Source organism: Anastrepha obliqua, chromosome 1 (genome assembly GCF_027943255.1).
Source record: "Anastrepha obliqua isolate idAnaObli1 chromosome 1, idAnaObli1_1.0, whole genome shotgun sequence".
In the NCBI taxonomy this organism is placed as follows: domain Eukaryota; kingdom Metazoa; phylum Arthropoda; class Insecta; order Diptera; family Tephritidae; genus Anastrepha; species Anastrepha obliqua.
In genome coordinates, this window is record NC_072892.1 from 183,411,521 (window position 1) to 183,439,224 (window position 27,704).

The following is a 27,704-nucleotide window of genomic DNA, read 5'->3' on the forward strand; positions in this document are numbered from 1 at the left end:
AACCGACTCAATAACTATTCCTAATTTTAAAGGGCCCTACTTAGACAAATACAGGGCCAAAATGATAGGAAAGGGGGGAAAGAAAGTTAACCAGTTTACCAAGAGCTTAGTTCTCATGACAGTTGGATCTACGTTACCGCATTTATATCTTTTTCTGTCTAAGATTTGAGAGAAAATACTCCCGTATTCGGAGATGTTCGTGCAGTCTTGATCGCCTAAGAAGAATCTGCTACGGTGTGCAATATTAAAACAGCTGTTCCTAGGACTGCATATGCAAAATCTGATAGTTCTTAGTTTCACTTACCTTGACTTGATAGGAATTCAAGCGGGTCTTCGGCAACAAATTGAATGATGAAAAATCCAAGCGACGCGAAAATATGCCATTACAGCCTGATGTTAAACTGCAAGGACAAAAAATAAACAAACAATAAATGAGTAAATTTTATGAATGTACGAAAAGCGCAAAGTTGACAATTGGAAGCAATAAATTAATAAAAAGCATCATGTTTTCTAAATTACTTAAAGTCAACATCAATCAGAGCAAAAAAAAAAAAAACAAGAAACAAAAAAATACAAAAATACAAAAATAAATAAAAACAAAAACAGCCGTAAAAGCTCAAACAGCTCATAAAAAATGTTTTAACAAAAATCTAAAATTAGTGGAATCTTCTTAAAATAAACCGGCAGCGCGCCGCTCACCAATTCAGACACAAAGCGCGCGAAAAGCCAACTGGCGGGTTACGGCTTCACGTTTTTAATTGCAGCCACAATATAAATAAAAAATAAAAATAATACACAAAAGTTATTGTATTTAGCCACTTTGTAATTTTTTTTTGTTTTCTTTGAACATTTTTGCCTTAATCATAAATTTTATAGTCATCTGTTAAGATTGAAATCGAGGAATTTTACTACACTTCCTCTTTGCTTTTAATTTGGACTAACAATGTGAGCGCTGACTACATGAACCATTTATTTTAAAAGTGGCGTAAGTCCATACAGCAAACAAACAAAAAAATCAAATAATTCACTTATTTAATTACGTGAGCGCATTTCTCTTTTACAAAAAATTCACATTCGAAATGGCCATTTATGATCAACTTCAAAATTCACTTCATTGTGAAACTAAGAGCGTTTTCATTTCTCGCAACAATGTCACATTTATTCCGTCTACTGCTAGAGCTGTCAAATTTTCGATTAGGATTAGTTACCCTAGAATTTAGTTATCTAGGATTTACGATTAGTGTTACCGTAGAAGTCACGCCTGCAAGACCCTGAGCCACCAGCTAGGCAAATCATGAGGATCCCTTCGAATACAGAGACGAGATCTATGACCAAACACTACTGAATTTATAAAAAACTCATTTATAAAAAAAAAAAACAAAAAGCGCAACTGAGATTAAATAAACAATACTTCCTCTTCATTTCTTTGTCTTTTATGGAAAGTTTGGCTAGGTAGAAAATTACTGCTTTGAAAATATTTCAGCTAGACAACAACAAATGTAACAACTTATAGCAAATCTATCGCAATAGTACATCTATCAGGTGTGTGAAGGTCAAAAGAAAAAATCATTTTTTACGATATGCCTACAAGTTGATCATCTGTCGTATGAAAATTCATAAGGGGGATATTTTTTTTTTATTTTCTTATAAAAATATCGAATAAAATATTATTAATATTTCAGAATATAACAAATATATTAACCAAATATTTTATTTATTTGAGAAAAATATATTTACCAACGATTCTTCACTTCCAGCGTTCGTTTGCAGTTTCGTCGGTTGCAAAAGAATAAAGCTAACATATAAATACATACATGTATGTATATACATACGTCGAAACAAAAATAATGGACTTATACTAATTTCGCAATAAATGGTTCATACTTACATACATATATGTTGGTATGTGTGTGTACATTAATATGAACTCCTTACCTAAGAGGCGTAAATCCAAATCATAACCAACAAAAACAAAATGCATTGCAAAGAAAGAGCAATTCACATGAGGAAGCCCATTTGTATGGAGTAATATTTGTATGTATGTATGTATGTATGTGCATACCCACGTATGTATGTGAACGCGAGAATGTGAGCGTAATATAAACAAAATAGAAACGTTCTCAAAAAATTTGGTAAACAAGAAAATAAACCAAAGGAAATTAAAAGTTTAAAGTGTTCTAAACAACAGCAAAAAAAATTAAGTAAATAAATAATGTGTGCAAAAGAGCGTGACACAACAAAACGTCAAAGAAATATCAGCGCAAGAGATTGAGTGGGGAAATTAAAAACGTTAACAATACAAAAGCAAAATAAATAAAAAAATAACTTGCACAAAAAAAAAACCAAAAACATGAATACAATGCAAACGTGTGAGAAGCGCGCTACCCGCTGAGGTGTTGAGTAATTTTCAAGCAAATTTACTTATCAGCTTACGGTGAGAATGAAGACGGAAAAGTAAAAACTCGGACAAACCAGGCAGTACAAATACAGCCGACGAAATTCGGTGCCAAAATGAAGGAAACAACAAAAATTTAAATTAAATACCATTTAACCTTGGCATTGAATATACATACAGACACATGTATGTATGTATGTATGCACGTATGCACGTTTATTTTTAGCAGACGCCATGCTACATACCATCAACATGCCACTCAAGTCGTGCATAGATAATTAAGTTCAAATTGGATTGTAGCGAAGGAATCTGGCCTGTGCCGCTCTCACCAATATTAATAAACGTTAGAAAAGAACCGCAAAGAAAGACAGAAAGAGTTTGAATTGTTCATATCTAAAATAAATAAATTCGCCAAATTGACCACTTGTGATGCGATCTAGGCAATAACAGCGACACTTACAGTATGCCCATCTACATATGCAACAACGGGTGTTTTTGTTAGAGGCGTAGAATTTTCTGTTTTCACAAAAAAAAAATTACAATAATAATAAATTACTATTTGGGTTGAATTTTGTTTTTTTTTATTGCATGTGTTCGTAATAACTTCCGGCATAAGGTTATCTCTACGCTTTATGAATGCAATCCGGTTGGTTCAATGTTGGACTACCTTCCCAGCACACAATCGACCTTTGCTCGCTAATCACATTAGTTGCAATTTGTAAAGGGTCTTGCAAAAGACACGCTTAGATGTTGGTTTAAAATAAAATATGTAAAAATTTTGATTCATTCGGGTTTACTATTTTTATTCAAAATACGGCTGTTAAAAATTATACGTGAAAAATTACTTCGAGATATGGATGTTGGAGATTGTTCAGCAGCCATTTGTCTATACTCGACATTACCAGCTTCTTGAAATTTTTTTACCAACCTATGAATTGTCGATTCATTCGAACGATTATTTTCACACAAAATTTGATGAATTTTGCGATATGTTTTTTTCAAATGTATATTGACAATTTTCTTATATGTTTCAGCAATTTTAACGCGTTGCTCTTTGGTGTAAAATTTTACGTCTGTCTACTTGACAAATGCCAAAGATGATAAAATAACGGTAACTTCTAGGAATTATTCACTACTGAGATCTAGCCGTCTCGTTTGGATGACCCTTTATCTAGGTTCACGGTCACCAAAATTTCGCTTCAAGCGATGCATGCAATGTTGCAACTTCTTAGATATCGAGAGTCTTCATTTAACCACTATGTTTGATAAGTCAGCAAAAGATTAGTGAAGCTCAAAATGCGTTAATTTTGCTCATTTCTAATTGAGCTTCAAAACTGCACACAATGTCGTGGATTGAATTTTATCCTTTTTTTTTTGTTTTTTTTTTTGGAAAACAGTTTTAAAATAAATTTATACAATGTGCAAACGCTGCTCGGATGTAAGCATTCGCACATACAGAAATTTCAATACCAAGTGTTCTAAACAAACACCGGATTAATTCATTCAATTTATGAGTAATCTATATTTGCTTGTTTTGGTTCTAGAGCTTTTTAAGGCGGAATTTTATTTTTCACTTTATTTCATAATTGCTTTTTTTTTTTTTGCAAATTGACAGCCGAAAATAAATTATTGAGAAAATGTTGTATTCACTGTTCTCATTTTTGTTGCTTCTATACTTAATTCGCTTAAAATTCGATGAGCTTTCCCTTAGCTTAACTATAGAATCACAAACAGCTGGTGGCCATATCGTCATCATTCGTGCTTGCTCGAAATTAAGCCGCACTCATTATATGTGTGTCAGTATGTATGTATGTATGTATGTATTTGATAATGTGCATTTGGGTTTCAATGCTGATTATTGACCATTTTCGAAATTGTTTATGATCTGTTGCGTTGACTTTTTCGATAATAAGACAAATCACGTAAATTAAAACAAAACATACCTGAAAAAGCTGACGCACAACTGCGTACGATTTACAAAAAAACGAGAGAAACATGAAGACAAAGAATAATAATAAAGAACAGAATACAACTAAAAGTAAAAACATTAAGGTAAAGCAATAGTATTTGTTATATAGGGTTATCTAATACGGACGTATCAATTGGAAACAGGGCCGACAAAAGATATGTTGTTAGTATAGGGTGTCCAATACTCGAAATTCACCGAGTAATGTATCCAATACCCGGAGTCTTGAAACAAAGGTCAATTTTTATGTGAATAACTATAAATTTAATAAAATCCAAAACAAACTATAACATTTTCTCAAAATTGTACATTTCAAATGTCCCTCCATGTTACTTAACCTAGCTAAAAGCAGCACCTTTGTTGAACAAGCGTAAATTCGCAAGCCTCTCTGTTTCTCTGTATGCGTATATCTGGTCTATATGGTCATCACGAATTGCATTGCCGGTAAAATTCTTTGAAATTGAGTGCTACTTGTGCACCGGAAAATCCGATAAAATGGTCAAATACCCCATCAAATATAAAAAAGACGAAAATAATCCGAATTTTTCCCAATCAAATAAAAATTCGGCATCACCGAGTGAAAGTGCCAACAAAGCAGACTTCAATCAAGAGAAAAATGTTAAAGAGGATCATAAGACTCGTAAGTGTACGTGATTATGCATAATTGCTATTCTAAAAATTTTCTAATTCTTATTAAATTGAGGATACGAATTCATGTAGAAAATTATCGATTTTTGAAATAATTTTTTTGAATCACAATCGAATCTTTTTTCAGAATTGGAACGTTGGAAAGGGGAAAATCATTGGTTGGAATTCAAAAATGGCAATGCTTTTTGTTCCATTTGCACACAAGCATGTGATAAAAAATTGATTAATGCACTAGATTCTCGAGTTTTGAAGTCCAAAAAGGCTTGGGTAGAGTGCGGATTTTCGAAATGGAGCAATGCTGCTCCGGCTATGAGAAAACACATAGCATCTGCATTACACAAAGAAAGTACAGAGGCCCTTTATCTGCTGCGAAATGTCAAAAGCAACAACGTTCAAAATATCTCTACTGATTCCCAAAAAAAATGCTTGCTCATCGCGTTGCCCTACAGTTCGCTAGCCCAATACTCGGAATTTTCCTCTTTCGCCGGCCCTGTTTTGAAATAAAATCAGAACTGTGTGAGGTGTTGTGTATAAAACTAATGGCGTTCAAATGTGGGCACGGATAGCCCTGCGACTTTAGAAAACCAGACAATGAAAAATCCTTTTAATCGATCATACAGAATATTTACCGAGGCGTTCGCTGCTGAGGCCGTATGTTAACCACATACACAGTGCTCAATTTGGGCTAAAAGAATTTGGTTCTAGCGCTACATATCAGGGCTTGCCGCTGACGGTGAGGATCTCCCTAACTTTGTCTTCAAAGAAGTACGGACCAATGACGTCACTGGTTCAAAATCCACATCTAGCAGCCCCGCACAAACTACATGGCAGCCACGGCCTGTCAACATCGACATATCTCTATTATACAGCCCTATCAGAAACCCTATACTTATCTTAATGTCGAACGCCGCAGAAGGTATTGAAAGCAAAAATGAAAACAAAATTTCTGAGGAGCACCTACAAATAGGCAGCAATTACTTCGATAAAAATAATTACAACAACAGAAAAATTTGAAGGCTCCACCAATTAAAAAAAAAATAACAAAAAAATGTATGTTTTAGTAAAAAATATTCAGCCACCGAATTTTAATTGTTGGCGAAATCGGAAAAGCTCTGTTTCACAAAATTCTGCTTGGATTCTTAAACGCGGAAATAAACACAAAAAGATCTAACGAAAGTCTAGGTGAGTATGTTGGAATAAATAGAAATAACATTTTTTGGCAGTCAGTAGGCCATTTGCTCAACCAGTGTAGGCAGCAGGTTGTAAGCGCGAATTTATGGCCAGCGGTTCCACTGGTTGACTTTGACCTTCAGAAAATTAAGAGGGTAATAAAAAATTTGCAGGCAAAATCGACAGTGGCAAAACAAAAGCTCATTCATACGATTGGGGGAACAAGCGGTAGAATTGGCTGGGCAAACAAAAATAAATAAAAAATTAAAGCAACAAGGCGATTACATACATATGTATTTACACATACATACATATATCCACTGCGCTGTACTTACATACACATGGGTTTGTTGGTGAAAACATGCCTCGAAGAGTAGAGAATTTGTAGGCGAGTGGGAACAGCAAACTTAACGATAATTGGCCAAGGTGTTTGAAAATTATATTTAGGTAGATATTTCTCAATTGAAAAGTAAATATATTTAGGCAAATACGAACATCCGTGCAGGCGTGTGAAACTGCAAACAAATATCAGTACAAACAAAAATAAGCAAATCAAATCGCGTTATTTATTTTTAGGGGATAATTACTGTCAATAAACAAAAAGCAAAAACAAAAATAAATGGTGCTAAATATTTGACATAGTTAAGCAGGACTGAGGTTGGGAACAATCGTGGTCCTTGGATAAAAATAACAGCTAATTAACACGCTAATGCCGAGTTTAATTAAATTAAGACTTTATTGGCATTCTCATAGCTTAGAGTGTTTCAAGGAAGTTCTTTACAGATAATAAAACTTCTTAGTTCTTCGAAATACCACAAACTATAATAAAAAGATGATCTTTTGCGAATGCGATCCTATTCCCACTACTCAAAAGCCTCGTTCTAATATTACGATACCAGCGCTGTACAATACTCGACGGATAGTTGGGGCACTACATTGCTTTCCAATTTCAGTTCTCATTCTAGATGTCAATTTGTAGACACTTATCTTAGGATTTGCTCTTATTTTGCGTACGATTACGCTATTTTCCCGCGCACTTTTTTGTTCGCACACATTTTTTTCTGAAAACTCCCATTGATTTCTAATACTTTGTTTTGCTGACGGTCTTCTATTCTTGTACATATTTTTCCATACAACTCTTGAGCGCTTGAGGGGACCGTCCACAGAATAACCAACGGGTTTTTTTCGGCAATTTAAAACTTCAATTAGGTGAGCTATTAAATTACATACTGGAAAAAAGTTTAAAATTCTGAGCAAGACGTGTGGAATGAAAATTTCATGTATTTTTTATATTCGGCACAAAGTTTTAAACTTCGGTGCATTTTGCTTCTATTAAACTAACAAATATATTTCGATACAAAATTAACGAAAAAAATGTCCACTGCAAAAACATTGTGAATATTGTACAACAAAACAAAATCACTGGGAAAATTTCCCCACTCACTGTAGGTCAATAAAAATAAACAGCAGTAAAATAGTGTATAAGCAAATTACAACAAATTGTCGAACACCATATAAGAACAACTTCACTAATTTTATTGACTATAATTAATTTAAGAAAAAAACGCATTTTTCAAATAAATCACTCGAAACATGCGATTTTCCACAAATAAATAATAACATAAATGTGCCCAAATGGCGAAAAGTGTTTTAAGGACGACTTGTAAATTAAGTGCTGCCCACAACCTCTAACAAAAAACGCAGTACAGTACAGTAGCAGATAAGCAGTTGCACACTGCGGCCACATACTGCAACTACCAGCGAATTTGCGAAGAACGCAATAAATTAATAAAGCTGTTTGCGAGGAATGCCCGCCGCGAGTATGGCGAATGAAATCACAATAAACGTGCAACATAAATCATAATTGTTTTAAAAAATACAGAAAAGAAACGCCAATCAGCCGAGAGAACCACCACAACAACAACCTCAAATGGCAACAAGTTAACAAAGCCGACATGCGAATAAAAGGTTAAATGCCACGCAGCAAAGAGGCAGAGAGCAGCAAGTGACAACAACGAATTATAAAGTCAAATGCGATGAAACAGGCGAACTAATTGAGCCACACTTGAAAATGTAAAAAGTTAAACGCACAAACATGAAAGTACGAAATAATGATTAATAACGAAAAAAACGCTTAAAAAGAGAGAAGCTATGAGAAAAAAATAAGTTTAGCCTGAATTAACCTATTTAGCAACAATAAATGAAAATCAACGACATAATTGTGGCACACACCTTGTCTTACTGCAACCACCCCTCCCTCATCAACTCTCTCCCTCTCTCTGGACCCAGCATCATGCGCTGATAGCTCATACTTAGTGGCACATTTGACAGCTGTGACATTTGGCGAGAACGTGCGCTCACTAACTGGCGCATTTGCTAATAAACGAATTCAAATTGAAATTCAAATCAAATCGAAGCACATCGAAGCTTCGAATGAGACAAATACATGCGCATAAAAACAAAAACATCGCTTTGCACAAAACGTGACTCAATCGCTAGTAAGTGGAGTGGCTCTGATTGCGTGAATGAGCGAATGAATGAATGGGAATTTTTGCATAAAACGTGATTGTCAACTGCGCACATGAACTGTGACCGAAGCAGCGGAGGAAGTGGCAACTTAATTGTAGCAAAAGCGTGATGCGGTGGCGCCTCAAACACTTGCCGGCGCAAGCGTGTCAGCAATACAGAGCACTCAATATCACAGAAGTCGGGGTGATGGCAAATCCATTAACCATAGACACACACGCACACACACAGCGTGTAACTAGCAACTTCATGTATTGTTTGTGGCAAACTAATAAAACAATAAACACACAAAGCCAGCAACCTTTTAGAACCATCGCTGCGGTTGTTGCACAAGCACGAACTTCAACTTTGGCAATACGAGTACGAGGTGCGCAAATTTTCGAGAGCAAAAAAGTTGCAACGGCCGCAATAAAAACTGGAGTAAAATGCTGCTGCCGCTGAGCGCTAATTAACAAGCATCTAATAAACGCAAGTATATTAGATAATTAAGGTGTATTTGCGCAAAAGGACAACATACTAAAGCTAACGGAGCATTGTGCTCCGAGCTGCTGCATGCAACACTGGTGCAATAACCTCATATGTGGCGTGCTGGTGCAAATAAATCAGCAGCGCGCTCCGGAAGCAGCCGAGGGTGGATAGGGGAGGCGAACAGGTAGAGCATATTAGCACAAAATTTCATTCGCCCAACACACACACACACACTCGAATTTACATACATCCATACATAAGTGTATAGTGCCCATAAGTGTATGGGTGTGTGTGAGTGCGGCATTATTGCATGAAAAAGTTGTTGAAATGCCACCAACAGCATGGCGCCGCTGCAGACACGAACTGAATACAAATGCAGCGAACTAATTAGTAATTATTTATTTAAGTGCAACATTGGCAGCGGCCGGCCAATCGATGGGAAAAAAATAAATGCTAAAAACTTACACAAAAGTTTCAATAAGTCGAACTAAAAAGTTTAATGAAATAAAAAATATTACAAAACAACGCCAACATTAAAGGTTAAGCAGCGATGAGTAAACAATGGGAAATACAAATTAGTTGCGCAATGCAGAAAAGCAAACCGAAAACAAAAAGACAGATTAGATTCAACCATTTTTTTTTCTAATTTATTTATGTCGCTATTAATAAACAAATTGGGAACAAATTGAGTGTGCGCCACACTTGGCAGCTACTAATGGCAATATAAACAGCAACAACAACAACACAATAGAATGCAACGGCGATATATGAACTCAGATGTGAGCTGGTGCGCTGGTGAGCTGGGAGACAGACAGCAAGGCAGACCAGGCCGCAAGACTTGGGAGCAGATCGCTTAAATAGATCGGTTAATTGCGATAAGTATTGGAGGGAGCCATGTAAGGCAGCGTAAAGCTTACGAGTTGCAATATTAAATAGAGATTATTAATTAAAGCGCTTGGAGAGCGAGCGCATAGCCAATATCAGTAAATAAATGCAATGATGAAAAAATTGCGGCAGCAACTACAACGCAGACATCTGTGAAAAAGCAGTGGCTGCAGGGGAGCTTAGGCCGAAAATTGCTTGGCACACAGGCAGAATGGAGTGTCGGCTTACATTGTGAAATGATTTTCATTTTAGTCGCTGGGTTTTTTGCTACGAAACGTACAATCGCAAACTCATTAATCAATTTGCTGGCAAAAGTAAGCGAAAAGCCACATACTGATTTATGGCAAATAAGCAAAATTGCCTTAAGCACTCATCTAATACGAGATAATATTATAAAATGAAAAATTTAATATACGTTTTGTATCTCGCAAAGCACTGCATCAACGCTTGAAAGGCCGATAAAGATCTTGTGCTACATATTTACGTGCAAATTAACTCGGGCAAGCAATCGAACGGTGCACCACCCACGTGCTACTGCAGCTAAACTATTATTTAGTACGAGCTAACTGCTGCGATAGTCAGGACGCACGCGACGTTGCAAACGAATATTTTCAAAGCTGAAAAATAAAATATACCAGCTGAAATGAAAACGAAATCATTCATGTTGCCTGTAAAGCGAGAAACTGCATAAATTCACATACATTCCAGGAGGTTGATACACATACATAACTACATAACTATGTATGCACATAAATAGCACAAGCTGGTTGAAAATTATTCGCGAGGCGTACAACGCCGGTTGCCGCATAGTCATAATCAGGCTGCATGCGTTGCCAGACTAACAACTGAGTTACATACACCAGGCTCTTGTTTCTATTCAAATGTCAGGGTCAGTCTCATATTTAACCTTTTCCAAGCTCTTTGAGCGAATAGTTTTACACAGCGTTTGAAAAACTTACAGTATAACAGCGACAGCACTAAAATGCAGGGCTAGGCTGGTGTGGAACAATAATTTTTGTGAATACAATTTTGGCTTTGCTATGCTGCGCACGTTTTAACAGCCGAAGCTGCAGCACAGCACAAATCGGTTTTTCATTTAGCTGCGCTGCGACTTATCTGTTTGAAATAGCGCACAGCTTGTATGAATATACTGTGGGTTTAGCTGCAGAGGAACGGTATAGCGCAGCAGAAGTCGAAAAAACCAAAATGCATTCATTGTTTGGAACTTTGCAAGCCTCGTCCCTCAACTATCTGCTCGAACTCAAAACAATCTGTGTCCATCCTTCTTTTCATTACATACAACCATAGGTTCTTTCTACAATGATTGGCCTAAATAATAGCTAATATAATTAGATCCCAGGCAAAAAAACTAACAAAAAAATTAGTATTAAAATTATAGTTAGTAGTACAAAAGTTGAAGTTGTAGAAAGTATTAAAGAAAAAAGATTAAAAAAATAGTAGTCGTGGTAGTAGCGATTAATTGGGATCAATTGAAAGAATCCGAAAATATATGAGTACATTCAGCAATATTGGGCAAGGTAAGGAAGCAATTTATGTCTGAAGCGCAAGTTCCCTTTTATACATTTAATTTATAAGGGTAAATTTCTCCAAAGACGAGCAGAGACCCCAAAGTAACACAAAATCAAAGCAATAGCAGTTACGGCAGCATAAAGAAAGCAATTCAACAGCAATAGCCGCAGCAAAACTCTGGCTTTTTATAGATCGCTGCTCTCGCTACGCGATTTTCGGTATTGTTTGCTTTCGCAGCTTCAATTATCGCAGCCGAAGTATAGCCGAAGCCAATGAAAGGAAGAATTGAAAGCAATTGTAAACGCTGGTTTCATAGTTGTTTTTAAAATGCGCAATACCTGCGAGACTTTTACCCAGCCGAAGACTTAGAGTTAAACTCCTACTCATCTACTATCATCTTTTATATTTTGGTATCTCGCCGTTACCCAATCTTAAATGAATTGCTTATTACCATGAGCAAGAAAAGGATCAAGATAGTTACGCATGCGGACGATAGACATCTTGATGACAGGGAAGCTTCCCTCGATCGTTAAGGAAGCTCGATACCATAAATGGGCAACCCCAAACGGTCTACGCCCGAAGTAGTTTTGTTCATTAGAAGATGTAAGATACCGAGTTTTCAGTTACCGTCTGCAGTTGAAGTAACTCTAACCCTATCGAACGAAGTAAAGTATCTTGGCATACGTCTAGACTCAAAGCTGTCTTGGAAAACGAGCACCGAGGAAAGGATGAAGAAAGCTTGTAATGCAGGCTTACCAAAAGAATACCCCACCAGTGGCCTCCATATCTATACTGACGGTTCAAAGATGGACAATGGCAATGGATCGAGAGTGTGCTCAGAACAATCATCCTTAAATTGCCCCTTTAGACTCCCAGACTGGTGTAGCGCCCTCCAAGCTGAGATCTACCCCATGGGAAAAGCAGCAAAAACGATAAGACTAATGACCTAACCGCCAGCAAACGTTACCATTTTTGTTGATAGGCAAGCAGCTATCCAAGCACTGGCCTGAACGCGCGTCAATTCAAGAAGTGCTAAAGAATGCAGGAGATCGCTCTCGCTTATCAAACAACACAACACCACACTTAGTTGGATCCCCGGTTACTCTGGAGTGGAGGGAAATGAAAGAGCGGATGAGTATGCAAGGAAAGGCTCTAAGCCTGGCATTGAGCGAGTGGTAGAGGACATAAGCATTCCTCTAAACGAACTATACACTGCGATTGACTTGAGCGTAACCGCGGAAACTAAGGATACCCAAAGCAAAACTGGGCAAAACTGAATTAAAGGGCAAAATGCCTGCTCGGATTCAACAAATCAACTAACAGCGTTCTCAAAGGGGTTATAAGGGGTCACTGCACTATTGGCACCCCAACCAGTCGAATGCACCTCACAATGACTTCTGCAGGAGCTATGGAGATGAAGAAGAAGTTGAGTCGGTACAACAACTCCTCTGTGAATGCCCTGCACTTTAAATACGCCGTGCCAAATATCTTGGCGATTATTTCTTTCAAGACTGGGAAATTTGAAAAAGTCTCACTGGAGGGACTAGTTGCCTTTTTAAAAAGATGGGGCTTAGGACCACCAAGTGTATTTTCTCAAGCAACCTGCCTAACCTAACTCAACCTAAATGGCAAATTCGAATGTCGTTATTAGAAAAGGTATATTCATTTTTTGAAATTTACTATATAATCTCCAACTCACAGGCTTCGGGTTATTTTTTTGTTCCTATATTTTTATTTCGATGATTCTTCGTTGTTTGTTTAAGAGTTTTTACTTCTTCATGGTAATTTTTTATCAGCTTTATGGGTGTTCGTAACTTATAAATTTACTTTAGACTTGCACACTTTTCAATTATCTGGCATCACCATTAAAATGCCTAATTACACAAATACCGTTACAAGTTTAAAATAACTGTAACTTACCTCGACATCATGATAAAAATATCAAATAACTGAATTTGATAGTGGAACGCGGATTAAATGAGCGAACAGACAAATGTAATTACTGGAAATGGAAAATGTGCGATTATACATTGCGATATTCAAGTATTTCTCTAATCATAAAATTAATAAGCTAAAATGATGTGGGGGAGCGTCAAAAACTACGCCGGTTCAAATATTTGGGTGAAATATTTTGGTAAAGTTTGGCAGTACAAATATATGTAAATATGTATGTATGTATGTATGTATGTATGTTGAGCATCATTTCAGACACTATTCACTATTAATGGTTAGTCGGCGGCTTAAACACAGTTCACCACATTTTTCATTCCATTCGCCTCCAGGGAAATTGCAATGAGTTAATAAACTGTGTGGGTGAGTGCCAGAGCAACAAATGCCAAACAGCAGCAACGACATACAGGTAGTTAGCACCAGCAACGCCCGCGGCCTTTTATTTTTATTTTTACTTTTTTGATACAGAAATTTAGTAGCTGCAGTAGTTACACTTTTCACTACGATACAGCAAATCCAAATAAAAAACGAAAAAAATCCTCGAAATACCACAAAGTGCCTGCCAGCAGCAAAAACATTTGCCGGCCACTCCTTTCGATTAAAGTCCGCAAGCTACAAAGGTGGCGATGGCGGCGGCAGCAACATTTGCATTGTTGCAGTTGCAAACAAACTCACAGAAACTCACTGCTGGCTGCCAGGCAATCGTCGTTCGCATTTACCAGCGCTCGCTCTCAGGTGGATGTTGCACGTAAAAGATGGTAGCATTTGATTTATGGTTTGGTTTAGCGGTTTGGTAATTGGTAGCGAAAATGAAAGTGAAAATTATCATGCGGCAGCGGTCGAGTATATTTGCAGGTATTCATGTATGTCGCAGGGGCGAATCACAACGGCGAATAAAGTGTGCACACGTTGGACGAAATCAGAGATTAGCAGTTTGCAATAAAAAAATAAAATATGGGCGATAAAGAGATAAACTCGTTAAATTTGTATAAATTGCACGGAAAGCGGAGAAAGCAATAAAAAAAATAACTTCAAAATATTAGTCATAAGAAATTAGTTAAATCGCGCCGAAATAAAACTTAAAATAAAGTTAGCATGGCGCGCCACCTAAACTAATAAAAACGTATGTTTAAGTACCCATACATGGGCATACCCAGACGTATGATGTTTGTAAACCAATTACAGGCTTTAATGGAGAAATCACAATCAGCATGGCAGCTGGGTGCTGGATGCTGGCGGTCGAGCGCTTGCGGCGGCTTCAACTTTGGCTTTTCTCTATGCAATTCAATTTTGGGGCTTGGTTGTAGTGAGCAATTTAATTTGCGCAAATTAATGAGAAATTCAGACTGAATCAAATAATTTCGGTATTTTCAACGAAACTTTCAAAAATTATCAAGCGCCATACTGGCAGTTATCTTTAAGTCCAAAAATTCCAAATTTATACTTTTATTTGTTGAAAAAAAAAAAATTATAAATTCAGTTTTTCAAGTCGGCTTCATTACAATTCGCAAATGTGATCTGAGGCGCCGAAACTGAATTTGTAGGGAGAAAAGGCAGCGAGAATGGCTAAGATATGCTGATAAATAAGTCTAAACATTACATTTGCCACTATACCACGTAGGAGAAGCTATTTTGCGTAATTCGCTTTTATTTTTATTTAAAAATTTGTATCGCCCAATTTAATAAAAATTTACATTCAATTCACAACTTTATCAAACTTTAATTAAAAAATAAATCATATGCCAGGCTGACAGTCGGCGATTTATAACTCACTCTGCTGAAAAAAAGACTAATAATAATAATATAATCTGCGCACCAAAAAAAATTACAACAACCATAAAACCCGGCTTGGAAGGAGAAAAATGGATCCCTGAGAGGAAAATTTTGGTAAGTAAACATTGCTGCCTCACTACTGGAATAAATACGAACTAGTGCGCTAGTGACTAGATCAGCACTAGTTTGAAAATAGACCGAATTGTGACAAATATTGCTTTCGATTTACTTACGATTTTTTATAGTCAGCTAATTAAAAATTTTTATCATGCTAAAGATCAGAGTACAAGAATTATGTGTCGTTAGTTTCAACTGAAAGATCGCTTGCACTAATTCTCGATCGTTCTACCTGTTATCACCAGAGTAAATGTGCTGGTTATTCGCTCTTGAATGTTCCTGTCCCAGTGAGCCAACGCACCTATCAAAATAACGCAGTCTATCGCAGTCGCAAGTAGAACTTCGGTGAAAAATTAGCCAAAAAAGTTGAAATAATAAGTTGAATAAAGTTGAATAATAAATTTTTAGAAGTGTGCTTCTTAACACACCCTTATCCCGCTCTGAGTGAATTTGACAGAATCAGCTGATGAGCTGACGTCACTTGGGTTGTGTTTACAAAACAACTGAGATTGTGTTCGTGATATACGAAAAAATAAACCAACCAATGACACTTCCTTGCCGTCCTGTAAACCAACGATGACAGTTTTGCTCTTTAACTATGGTAAAACAGAAAATTGTTAGGGGAACTTCGGCTGCCACTTCACTTGGGAGATTCAGCCGAACTCTGCACGATCATTTCACACTCGCCCAATCAGTCGCTGTTCATTAAGTGCCACAGTAACGATAACATGCCGTTCACAGGGTGGGAATGTTACTCTTCACATTGTGCCGCATTTTAGCCTATATTTTTACGGCATCAACTAGTAAGTAAAGCATCTTGATCAATACCAAGACTTCTCTGGCGTGGGTTTGCAAAAGTTACGCGTGCCCCTATTGAAACCCCTTATTGTACGACACATTTAGCACTAATTCGAAATACCATAGCAACGGGTGTGTACTCAGTTATTTTTTCTGCTACATCCAGCGTTCAAATTCAACAGCTACTTACTACTACTGGGGAAAAGCGCGCATGGAAACTGGGTATAGTTTCAAATGAAGTAGAACAGCATTAGTGCAGAGGCAGGAATATTCCTGCAGGGATTGATGGCAAAATGTTCTGCGATATGTACCATAACCGATACATTTGAGCGTCTGTCAGTCAGCGAGATATGATGTGGGAGTGTACGCACTCAGAATTCACATTAGTTCACAAACACGAATACATAGAATTATGGTTTTATATTTTAAATTTATTTATGAATAGATTGAGGAAATGTTTTCGGTATTTCTCAGAACGGCGATTCAAAGACTTGTGCGCATGTGTACGTCTGTCTCATTGACGGAAGTGATTTATGCGCAGACCAGCTGGCTGACATGCTCGCGAGCTGATTGACTGAGTGGCTAACTGAATGGCTGGCTGGCATCCTAACAATGACCTAATATTAGCTCTACTATTAGCAAACACACACACACACACATAGATTCGTTAAGGTACACACGGGCATATGTAGCGTTTTTCGCAAGCTAATTGAAAGCCAGATCTTGTCGCATACGAAAGTGAGTGAGCCGCCGCCAGCGCCGGTTAAGGCTGCCGCTTATGTTGGCTAGTTAGTGCGCTAGTTTGCCTGAGTGGCGTTGGCAAGCACGTTTTATTCAAATTTTCAGAGATACAGAATCTATTATGGTTATTATTTTTTCTATGCCAGTTAATGATGCTCTGCTATTTTCGCGTTTTGTTTTGAATTTTATTTTGTGAAACGGTTTTGAAAGCGAATTCAAAGCAGTCGGGGAGACTAAAACTTGGTTAGTGTTTGGTTTATTGTTGTTGTTTGATGAATAATTGATGTACAAAGGAAGTCATACACAACGATAACACATATGGAAAGAACAAAACCAAAAAAGCAATACAACAATAAAAAAAAACAATAAAAAATATAACAATAACAAACAATTAGTAGTCAAACGTAACTAAATTAAATAAAAATTAATTTGAAACTAATATTTTGTATGCTAAAAACTAACATACTTTTATATAAAGGGTCTTTCGAACGACGCGCCTAAATTTTGTTTTAAATTAAAACATGTAAAAATTTAGACGCTTTCAGGTTTCACTATTTTTATTCAAAATACGGTGCTTAACAATTATGTGTGAAAAAATGGCATGTTTTATAAGTCCACCATTCGCACGTCTGTGCGGTGAAATCCACCAAACAGTCGATTTATGAATGCCCAATTGTTGAGAACGTCGAGATATCGATGTTGAAGGTTGTTCAGCAACACTTTGAGTCACAGCAGCAATATTCTCAACAGATCGCCCAGTTTTTGGTCTCTTCGACAGAAACACATTCTTAAAATTTTTTCACTAACTTGTAAATTGTCGACTCATTCGGACGATTATTTACACCAAACAAAAAACCAGAAAATTTGCGATAATTTGTTGTAAAAGATCGACCATTTTCATAATAAGTTTCAATATCTTTAACGATGTTTTTAAGTTTTGTACCGAACCAGGCGAGCTGAACTTTTTCATTAAATTTTATCTCGGCTTGCTAAAACTAGAACTAGCAATACCCTTTTTGCTTTGCTGTCATTTCCTCTTGCAGCTTTACTCAGCATTTGATGATTCGTACCGAAAAAAGATTTGACATTGGTGCATAGTTACGTCCGGGCCAAAGTCACGTCCTCGCCGATGTCGATCCATCACCATTCATAATGTCACAAAATTTGCTGCTTAAAAATACACAAATATAGTCCAGCTCAGAGCAGCTGTAGTTACGTGATTGGAAGCAACAAAAGATAAGCGAAAATTGTGACTAGCAAACTAAAATTATGCAAATTCAAACATCAGCAACCATCCATACCCTTCACCGGTTCCCCCGATTAGCTAACCTAGCACGATCAGACAGACACATTAAATAACTAATTGTCCATAAATTTCCATGTCAGTGCTACGTTTATTTATTTTAAATTAATAAAGAGAAGTAGTAGCGGAGCACGTGGGAATACGAAAAAATATGTAGAATATGAGAATTGCCCAACTATATTACTTGTTCCACATTTGAGCGAGAATCGCGATTAAGAGACTATAACTGGTGACTAAAATGTTACGCCAACAAGAGCAAGCATTGGAGGCGTTGACTACAGAGGTTCTAAACTCTTTTTTTTGCTGGTGATACAGTGAACTCTATCTGCATACGAAAAGCAGGAGTTTTCTCAAGGACTCTCTATGACCCACAAGTCACTCCATCTGTGCTGATACCCTTCAACGATTGTTGAACCTGAATTCCTGAAACATCGTCACATCCACTATCATAGCCAGGTATGAAGACGCCAACTAATTTAGGTAAGCATTATTTTTGAAACGCTGATTTATACACAGGTTTTTCATTTTATTTTAATTTTTTCGAGGAAACTGAAAAATATATTTATAAACTATTTATATCTGCGTCTCTTTCAATTTTTCAAGATAATACTGCGTATTTAGGTTCCTATCTTCATGAGACCAGAATGAAAAGCGTTCACTTGCAACTTTTTAATTTCCCTTTCACCCTTTTTCCAACTCGACTGGTCTTCACTCCAAGCATCATATATATTTACGCATAATGCAAGATGATCCCGTCACAATTGCGTTCTCACATTCGGCTCTCCACCTAACACCAGCCACGCGACAGACTTTGCAATGAAAGTGGAATTGGTTGCTGAATGGCCGAAATCACATTGGTGTGTGTACTCGTATACGATACCTGTGTGTGTATGTGAAAGTGTATTGTTAGTTAGCATGGCGCTGTATGTAAGCAACCAAAGGCAATTAACCATATTTACGTTTTTTTTTTACAAACTAAAGTCAATACCACATTTTTATATTTACGAGAAGACTGCTGACGACAGGACACTCAGGCAACGCCAGGTATGCAAGTTTTTGGCGGAAAAAAATACTCGTAGTTAAATAAATAAGTAAACCTTTTGTTGAATAATTTTTTTAATGTTTTTCAAGTGCCGACTGGGTATTTCCTGTGTAAATATTTATTTTGCCTTTATATAGCAGTAAAAAAATGGGCAAAAAATCAAAAATTTCACTATTCGCAATGAATATAGATCATTTTTTATTACTTATTTTTCCTTTACACTTTTGGTAAACCTGGATAAGCGATAACAGGATGAACGCGAGGATACTTTGGAAACTAATTACAAAAGCGGAAATCATTTCATTTCTAAATTTCTGTAACTCGGATTGTTAATTCCTCCTCTAAATTTCCATTTGACAAGTAATTGCACTTATTGAAAGGATTTCGACAATTGATAGGAGCACACACATATGAAATTGTTTTTGTATATTAGGTGTACACAAAGATTTGACGTCAGCGGTAAATGAATGTTAAAAAATACAGAGCAGAAAAGTATAAATTTTTCACTCGCAAATGTTGCGAACTTCAATCGGTGTCATATACAGGGTTTGATTGAAAAGTAATGAGCCTTATTTTTTTAAGCAGTTTTATTAAACCTTTTGGCTTATACAACTAATATTCTTCAAAATAGGACCCTTGAGCGTCAATACGCCGCTGGTAGCGGTCCTTCCACTGCAGGAAACATTTTTTAAACTCATCCGCCGGAATCGCGTTCAATTCGGCTGTCACGGTTTTTGGATCGCCTCGATGGAGACGAAACGCCTCCCCTTCAGCTTCAGGCGCGGGAACAAGAAGAAGTCCGGAGGGGACAGGTCTGGGCTGTAGGGAGGCTGGGGAAGCATAGAAACCCCAATCTTGGCAAATGTAGAGGTGCAGAGGAAGGCGGTGTGCACCGGCGCATTGTCGTGATGAAGGCTCCAATTGTTGACGAGGTCGGGCCGAACCCGGGCGACGCGGTTTTACCTGGGCACTGGGCAGAGATTGGTCCCCGTAAGCCTCCTTGAGTAGCCCAATGGTTTCGGTACTCGTTTTGTTTAGCTTTACGCAAAATTTGATCGAATAACGTTGCTCCAACGATCGCTGCATTTTCGCCACTGCAAAATCCTAATACACTTTTAAAACAGCTTTCACGCGCGGAGCGATGTTGACTGCACCGCTGTTGCCAGCGAACTGGGACCGGTTTCTAGTGGAAGGGGAAGATCCAACGATCATTTTCCCCCACCAGCCGATTCGGTTGATAGCTTGGCAGACGCTCCGCGCGGGAAGGCTCATTACTTATCAATCAAACCTTGTAGTTCATTTTTTTACCCAGAATATATCGATATTGCGTAATTATTGCAGACATGAAATATCAAAAAAGGTAATAGAAAATTTGTATATTAAAACTGTATCCCCTTGGCAGGCAGTGCAAACCTTTAATTGCTGCCATGAAGAAGCTCTCAGACGCAACAAAAACTTACAGATATATTGGGTGAAACGAGGCAATCCATTTTTCATTTAATACCAACCGTCAGTTACCGTCGCACTGAAGTCAAGAGACATCGGACGAGTTTTTTCACCTCCTAAATAAAAACATTGGTTAGACGAGAAAATCAAATAGTAAAAAAATTATATCGCTGTAGCCGAATGGGTTGGTGCGTGACTACCATTCGGAATTAACAGAGAGAACGTTGGTTCCAATTTTGGCACCAAAATTAAGAAAAACATTTTTGTAATAGCGGTCGCCCCTCGACAGGCAATGGCAAACCTCCGAGTGTATTTCTGCCATGAAAAAGCTCCTCATAAAAATATCTGCCGTTCGGAGTCGGCTTGAAACTGTAGGTCCCTCCATTTGTGTAACAACATCAAGACGCACACCACAAATAGGAGGAGGAGCTCGGCCAAACACCCAAAAAGGGTGTACGCGCCAATTATATATACATATATGTAGGAATCGGTAAAAAGACTAGAAGTGGTCAAGTTTACTAATAAACATTTATCGACAATGCAACTCTGTTGTCAATAGTAATATATCGATGAAAAAGAAAGAACTAACACGATTTTTTGATCTTCCTCTTTGAGTTTTGTAAACGTTTGGTTGTCGCTAAAATTGAATCCAATTATATTGAGTTAATCATTTGTATTTTCATAGTTATAAGTTTTCAAACATATTCATTAATAAACATTTCACATAAAGAAACATTAATTCAAGTGCATTATCGCTTCGTTATAATGAATTCTATCGTCTTAAAATAATAACCCCACAAATTTGGTGTCAGAAGTGGGATTGACGATGAAATCGTGGAAAACTTAAAAAAAATGAATATTGAAAACTAAAACATACAAGACCGTCGAACAAAAATTGCCGAGGATATTGCTAGATATATTTGTGAAGCATTTCTTATAAATCGTTAAACTTTTAAGAAAATGCGAAATTTTATGCAATTGTGGCAGTGGCAACGAAGCAAACTGGGAGAGAGAGAGAGACAACTAGTCGTGTTGGCATTTGGCTGGGAAGCACGAACAAAAGGAGAAACTGCAAATTTTGCGTGGCAAAGGCTGATATCGCAGTATCTTACAAATTTGCAAATTTTACGTGGCAGAGGCTGGAAACGAAAATTTGTAAGCAAAATCATCGGAGGACGTCTCAACTTGGTGCGACACTTAGAGGAAAGCAGATCGGTGACGTCAGCAGCGAATGCAGAGCGTGTGCAAAGAGAAGAAAAATAAGAGGAAGAAATTGGAGTGGTAACACCAAAACACGTGTAAGGTGTTGAAAAAAATCGTATTGAAATTTTATCCGAAGATATTTTAAAGTTTAAATATTGATTTGATAATACTGTTAAAACTAAATGAAATACTTGAAAATTAACGTAACGTAAATATCAACTTGATGGTTTCGAATTAGCATCGGCAAATGTTAACATTACATATAAATTGAGAGTCTAGTTGGAAAAAGTTAACATAACCTTAACAGTTGTGGAATTGAATTTGAATTCCTATTTGAAGTACATACATTTTATAAAAAATTCCAACTAAACATTTAACAAAACTATCATAGCAAAAACCTTTAAGTTAAGCATTTATAAAACTGTTTATAAAAATAATTTAATATTTCAGTACATGTAAAGCACAAGCACAAACGAGCACAAAATGAACAGAGACGAAATATTGGCGTGTACAGTTAACGAGTTAAAAGAGAAGTTGTCGGCATTAAATTTATCAACAACCGGTAGAAAACAATCATTGCAAGACCGATTATTAGAGCATTATGAGTTGCAAGTCGATGATGAAATCCTTGATAGTTCAGTAGAGGCTGTAGGAGCAGTACGATCAACTTTTACTTTACGTGATATTGAGGATTCGCTTTCACAGTTTAATGGATCAGGTCAGCCATCTGTTGAACAATGGATTGAGGAACTTGAAGACAGCGCTTCCGCTGTGCAGTGGAGTGGTCTTCAAAAATTCATATATTCAAAACAACTGTTGAAGGGTGCAGCAAAAATATATGTCCGTAGTCAAAGTGGCATTTGCGATTGGATGTCATTAAAGTCAGCGTTACTTTCAGAGTTTGGTACAGAAGTTTCTGCAATAGAAGTACATCGTATGTTGAGAAATAGGCGTAAACGACAGAATGAGGACTATCGCGAGTATCTGTATAGCTTAATGGAAATTGGAAAGCCCGTTAGATTGGATGAGACAAGTTTGATTGAATATTTCATAGAAGGCATACCAGATTCGAGAAGCAACAAGAGTAATTTGTATCAGGCCAAGACAGTTCAGCAGTTAAAAGAACAGATTAAAGTGTATGAGAAAATCCGAAATAGTCGCCCTCAAGCATCTTCTTCAGAAAAGTCTCAAGGTGAAAATAAGGGAAAAATAGGTGACAACAACAAGGGACAGCCTAAAAAGTGTTTTAAGTGCGGTGATCCGTCCCATTTGGCAAACGCTTGTAAAAAACCTGCAAAATGCTTCAAGTGTGATCAGCCAGGGCACAAAGCAGCAGATTGTTCAGGACCACGAGTTGTAGTCAAGCAAGAAATCAACAATGCAAGCACTCTTTCAAACAATAGTAGTGGAAAATGTATTTCCAAAGATATTACCTGCAAGAATGTACTTTTCTCAGCGTTGATAGATACAGGATGTGACCTTTGTTTGATCCGAGATGATATTGTTGAAAAATTGGGAAATGTCGAATTACAAAATGAACAGCATTGTCTAATAGGTATTTGCAACAGTCAATTAAAAACACTAGGAAGCTTTGTTACAGAAGTTGAGGTTGATGGTAAGCTTTTGGAAATTACCTTTCATGTCACAAGCAAGAATGATATTAAATACTCAGCAGTCATCGGAAATAGTGTGTTGGACGTTGTAGACTTAGTTGTTTCCAAAAATTCAGTACAATTTCGCCACAAAGGAACCGACGAGTTAGAGAAAATAAGTACACTAGAGTTGTCAGATAAAGTTGCAGAACAAGACTTCGAACTATTTCAAGAGTATAAAGACTTATGCTTATTTGCTGCAACGCAAGATGCTGAGATTGATTTATCTCATCTTGATAAACCTTTAGTCGAGACAATCAAAACCCTCATTAGTACATATTTACCAGAAAACAAAAAGAAAAGCCCTGTTGAAATGAAAATATTGCTCAGTGATGAGTTTCCCGTGTTTGAACGTCCAAGACGTATGTCATACTCTGACAAGTGTATCGTTGACACTCAAGTTCAAAAATGGCTAGACGATAAAATAATTCAACCCAGCTCATCGGAGTATGCTTCTCCCATTGTTCTCGTTCCCAAAAAGGATGGTAATAAAAGACTATGTTGTGACTACAGACGCTTGAATGCTAAAATTGTAAGGGATAACTTTCCAATGCCATTGCTAGATGACGTAGTTGAAAGATTGCAGGGTCATAGGGTATTCACAACGCTTGATCTTGCGAATGGATTCTTTCATGTTCCAGTCGAGCCGAGTTCAAGGAAATATACAGCTTTTGTGACTCATAGTGGTCAATTTGAGTTTCTTTTCGTTCCTTTCGGCATATCGAATTCACCAGCTGTGTTTTCACGCTATGTTCACGCAGTTCTAATAGATTTGGTACAAGATGGAACAGTAGTTACTTATATGGATGACCTCATTATTCCCTCTAAGGATACGGATGAAGGCATTCAAAAATTGAGACGTGTTTTAGCTAGAGCCGCAGAGTTTGGTTTGCAAATTAAGTGGAGCAAGTGTCAGTTTCTAATGGAAAAAGTTGATTTTTTGGGATATATAATTGAAAATGGCACAATAAAACCATCCAAGGCAAAAACATTAGCCGTTCAAAATTTTCCCATACCAAACGATAGAAAAAGCTTACAGCGATTCCTTGGCTTGACTTCATATTTTAGAAGGTTTATAGAATCGTATGCTTTAGTAGCTAAACCCTTGTCAGATCTACTTCGTAAAGATGCAAAATTTCAATTTGTCGAACACCAACTGGTTGCGTTTAGTCAGTTAAAGTCAGCATTAGTAAGCGCTCCAGTACTGAGCTTATACAATCCAAAAGCAGAAACCGAGGTACACACAGATGCTTCTATGCATGGCTATGGTGGTGTACTTCTGCAAAAGAATGCTGATGATCAACTTTATCATCCAATTCAATACCTTAGTCGCAAAACCAAACCAGCAGAAGAAAAATACCATTCTTATGAGCTTGAGGTGTTGGCAATTGTCGAGGCGTTGAAGAAATGGCGAGTCTATCTTCTTGGTATTAAATTCAAAATAATCACAGATTGTAATGCTTTCGCAATGACAATGAAAAAGCGAGGTGATATTCCTCTAAGAGTTTCGCGTTGGGCACTATTTTTACAAGATTTTAATTTTGAAATCGAACATAGAAGTGGAAGCAAAATGAGACATGTTGATGCTCTGAGTCGTGTATCTTGTCTTATGCTAGAAGATTCAATGCATCATAGACTTAAGCAGGCACAAACAATGGATGATTGGGTCCGAGCAGTGATGACAGTCTTAGATAGCAGCACGTACGAAGATTTCTATATTAAGCATGGTGTTTTATATAAAGATCCCATTAAGGAACTTATAGTTGTACCATCGCTTATGGAAGAGGAAATTATTCGATTAGCTCATAAGCAAGGGCATTTCTCAGCAAAACGGACTCAAGAAGCAGTAGAAAAAACATTCTTTATTCCACAACTATCAACGAAAGTGCCTAAAATTGTCAAGAGTTGCGTTGAATGCATTGTCTCGGATAGTAAAGCAGGAAAGAAGGAGGGATTTCTAACACCGATCAACAAAGAAGATAAGCCGTTAGGTACTTATCATATAGATCATGTTGGCCCAATAGAGCAAACTAGCAAAAATTACAACTATATTTTAGTAGTAGTGGATGCTTTCTCGAAATTCGTTTGGCTTTATCCAACCAAGAATACAGCGGCAGATGCAGTTGTAGATCGTCTTAAGAGGCAGGCAGGAGTGTTTGGTAATCCAAAGCGCATAATCTCAGATAGAGGAGCAGCATTCGTTTCGAACCAATTTAAGGAATATTGTCAAGGGCAGGGTATACAACACTTGATGATAGCTACTGGAGTTCCTCGCGGTAACGGACAAGTAGAACGCATCCATAAAATCGTTATACCAATGTTGACCAAATTATGTCACGAAAATCCTTGTAATTGGTATAAGCACGTTGATTCCGTACAACAGACAATAAACAACACGTCGCCTAGAAGTACTAAAATATCTCCGTTTAGATTGCTTACAGGTTTTGAAATGAGATTAAACAAAATACCGGACTTACAAGAATTTTTAGATGAACAAATAATTAGTGAAATAAATCAAGAGAGGGAAGAAGTTCGAAAAGAAGCACTGGAAAATATTGCAAAGATACAACAGGAAAATCGTAGGACATTTAATAAAAATCGCAAGAAAGAATTAAAGTACATTTTAAATGAGCTAGTAGCTATTAAACGTACTCAATATGGTACCGGACTAAAGATAAAACCTAAATATTTTGGTCCTTATAAAATTACAAAGATTAGGGCACACGGTAGATACGATGTGGAAAAAGTTGGAGAACATGAAGGCCCAGGTAAAACCACAACTGTGGCGGAATTTATGAAGAAGTGGGTTGATTTGGAAAATGGTTCATTCGAGTCGAACGAAGCGTCAGGATGGCCGAATGTAGGAATCGGTAAAAAGACTAGAAGTGGTCAAGTTTACTAATAAACATTTATCGACAATGCAACTCTGTTGTCAATAGTAATATATCGATGAAAAAGAAAGAACTAACACGATTTTTTGATCTTCCTCTTTGAGTTTTGTAAACGTTTGGTTGTCGCTAAAATTGAATCCAATTATATTGAGTTAATCATTTGTATTTTCATAGTTATAAGTTTTCAAACATATTCATTAATAAACATTTCACATAAAGAAACATTAATTCAAGTGCATTATCGCTTCGTTATAATGAATTCTATCGTCTTAAAATAATAACCCCACATATATATATAAAATTAATATCGCCCCTTGAATTCTCGTTCTCCTTGGTCCACCTCTTTACTTTTATTTTTCCATTGACATTTTGGCATTGTGGGTTCGTAAAAATAAGCAAATATCAAACAAAAATTCTGTTAAATTTTTAATCAACTTCATAAATATTGACTGTATGCGAATTAACAAGTGTTTTTTTTTTCTTGTTCCCTCTTTTGTTTGTTCACTCATTCAGTCCTGAGTTAGTCAATCTGTCAGCCATGTACTTGGTATGCCTAGTGCAACGTAAATGATAGGAAAAATTCGATAAGATTTTGTCCACTTTCCGCAAAAACGTTACTCGTAGAATAAAATGCATATGTACACATGTAAATACTTATACATACACTTATGTGTTTGCATTTTCCGTGTTAATTTTTATTTTATATTTAAAAATATTAATTATATAATATTTAGGCGTGAAAAACAATAAAAGGCTGCTAGTGCTAATGCGAAGTTGGTCGCTGGAGAGTAGTAATGCCATGGCTTTATAAATTTTAAGAATTTCGCGCTTACCTGATTTATTTACTTTCAAATTAACACAAGTTAAGAATGGTGACTTACCTGCAAAAAAAAGAAACAGAAGAAGTAAAAATTAGTATGGCTTCAAGCTCTTAAAGAAAAATCTAAATAATATCCTCAATATATTTTCAATATTTGAAGGGGCAATTATCATTTTAAAACCGAAAAATTTCACATATTTTCGCATCGCTAGCGTAGTCGCGTGGGAAACGCAAACTGGCGCTTAGGAAGTGTTTTATGTGACCAGCCCAACCGACGAACTTATAACTTTAATAAGCTGACTAATTCGCACTTACTTTCATCAAAGTATTAGAAGAATTTTCTACTGCTGATGCGTGTTTTTGTTTTGCTCCATGTTCGC

At 36.9% G+C, this 27,704-nt stretch overlaps 1 protein-coding gene across 1 annotated transcript in view; it reads right to left on the minus strand.

Moving 5' to 3' along the window:
- The window catches only part of LOC129238916 (headcase protein-like), a 139,872-nt gene that overhangs the window by 38,227 nt on the left and 73,941 nt on the right, over positions 1-27,704 (minus strand). Inside the window, exon 2 of the mRNA XM_054874152.1 lies at positions 305-401. Coding sequence (XP_054730127.1) covers positions 305-401 — 97 coding nt within the window. The remainder of the gene's footprint in view (positions 1-304; positions 402-27,704) is intronic.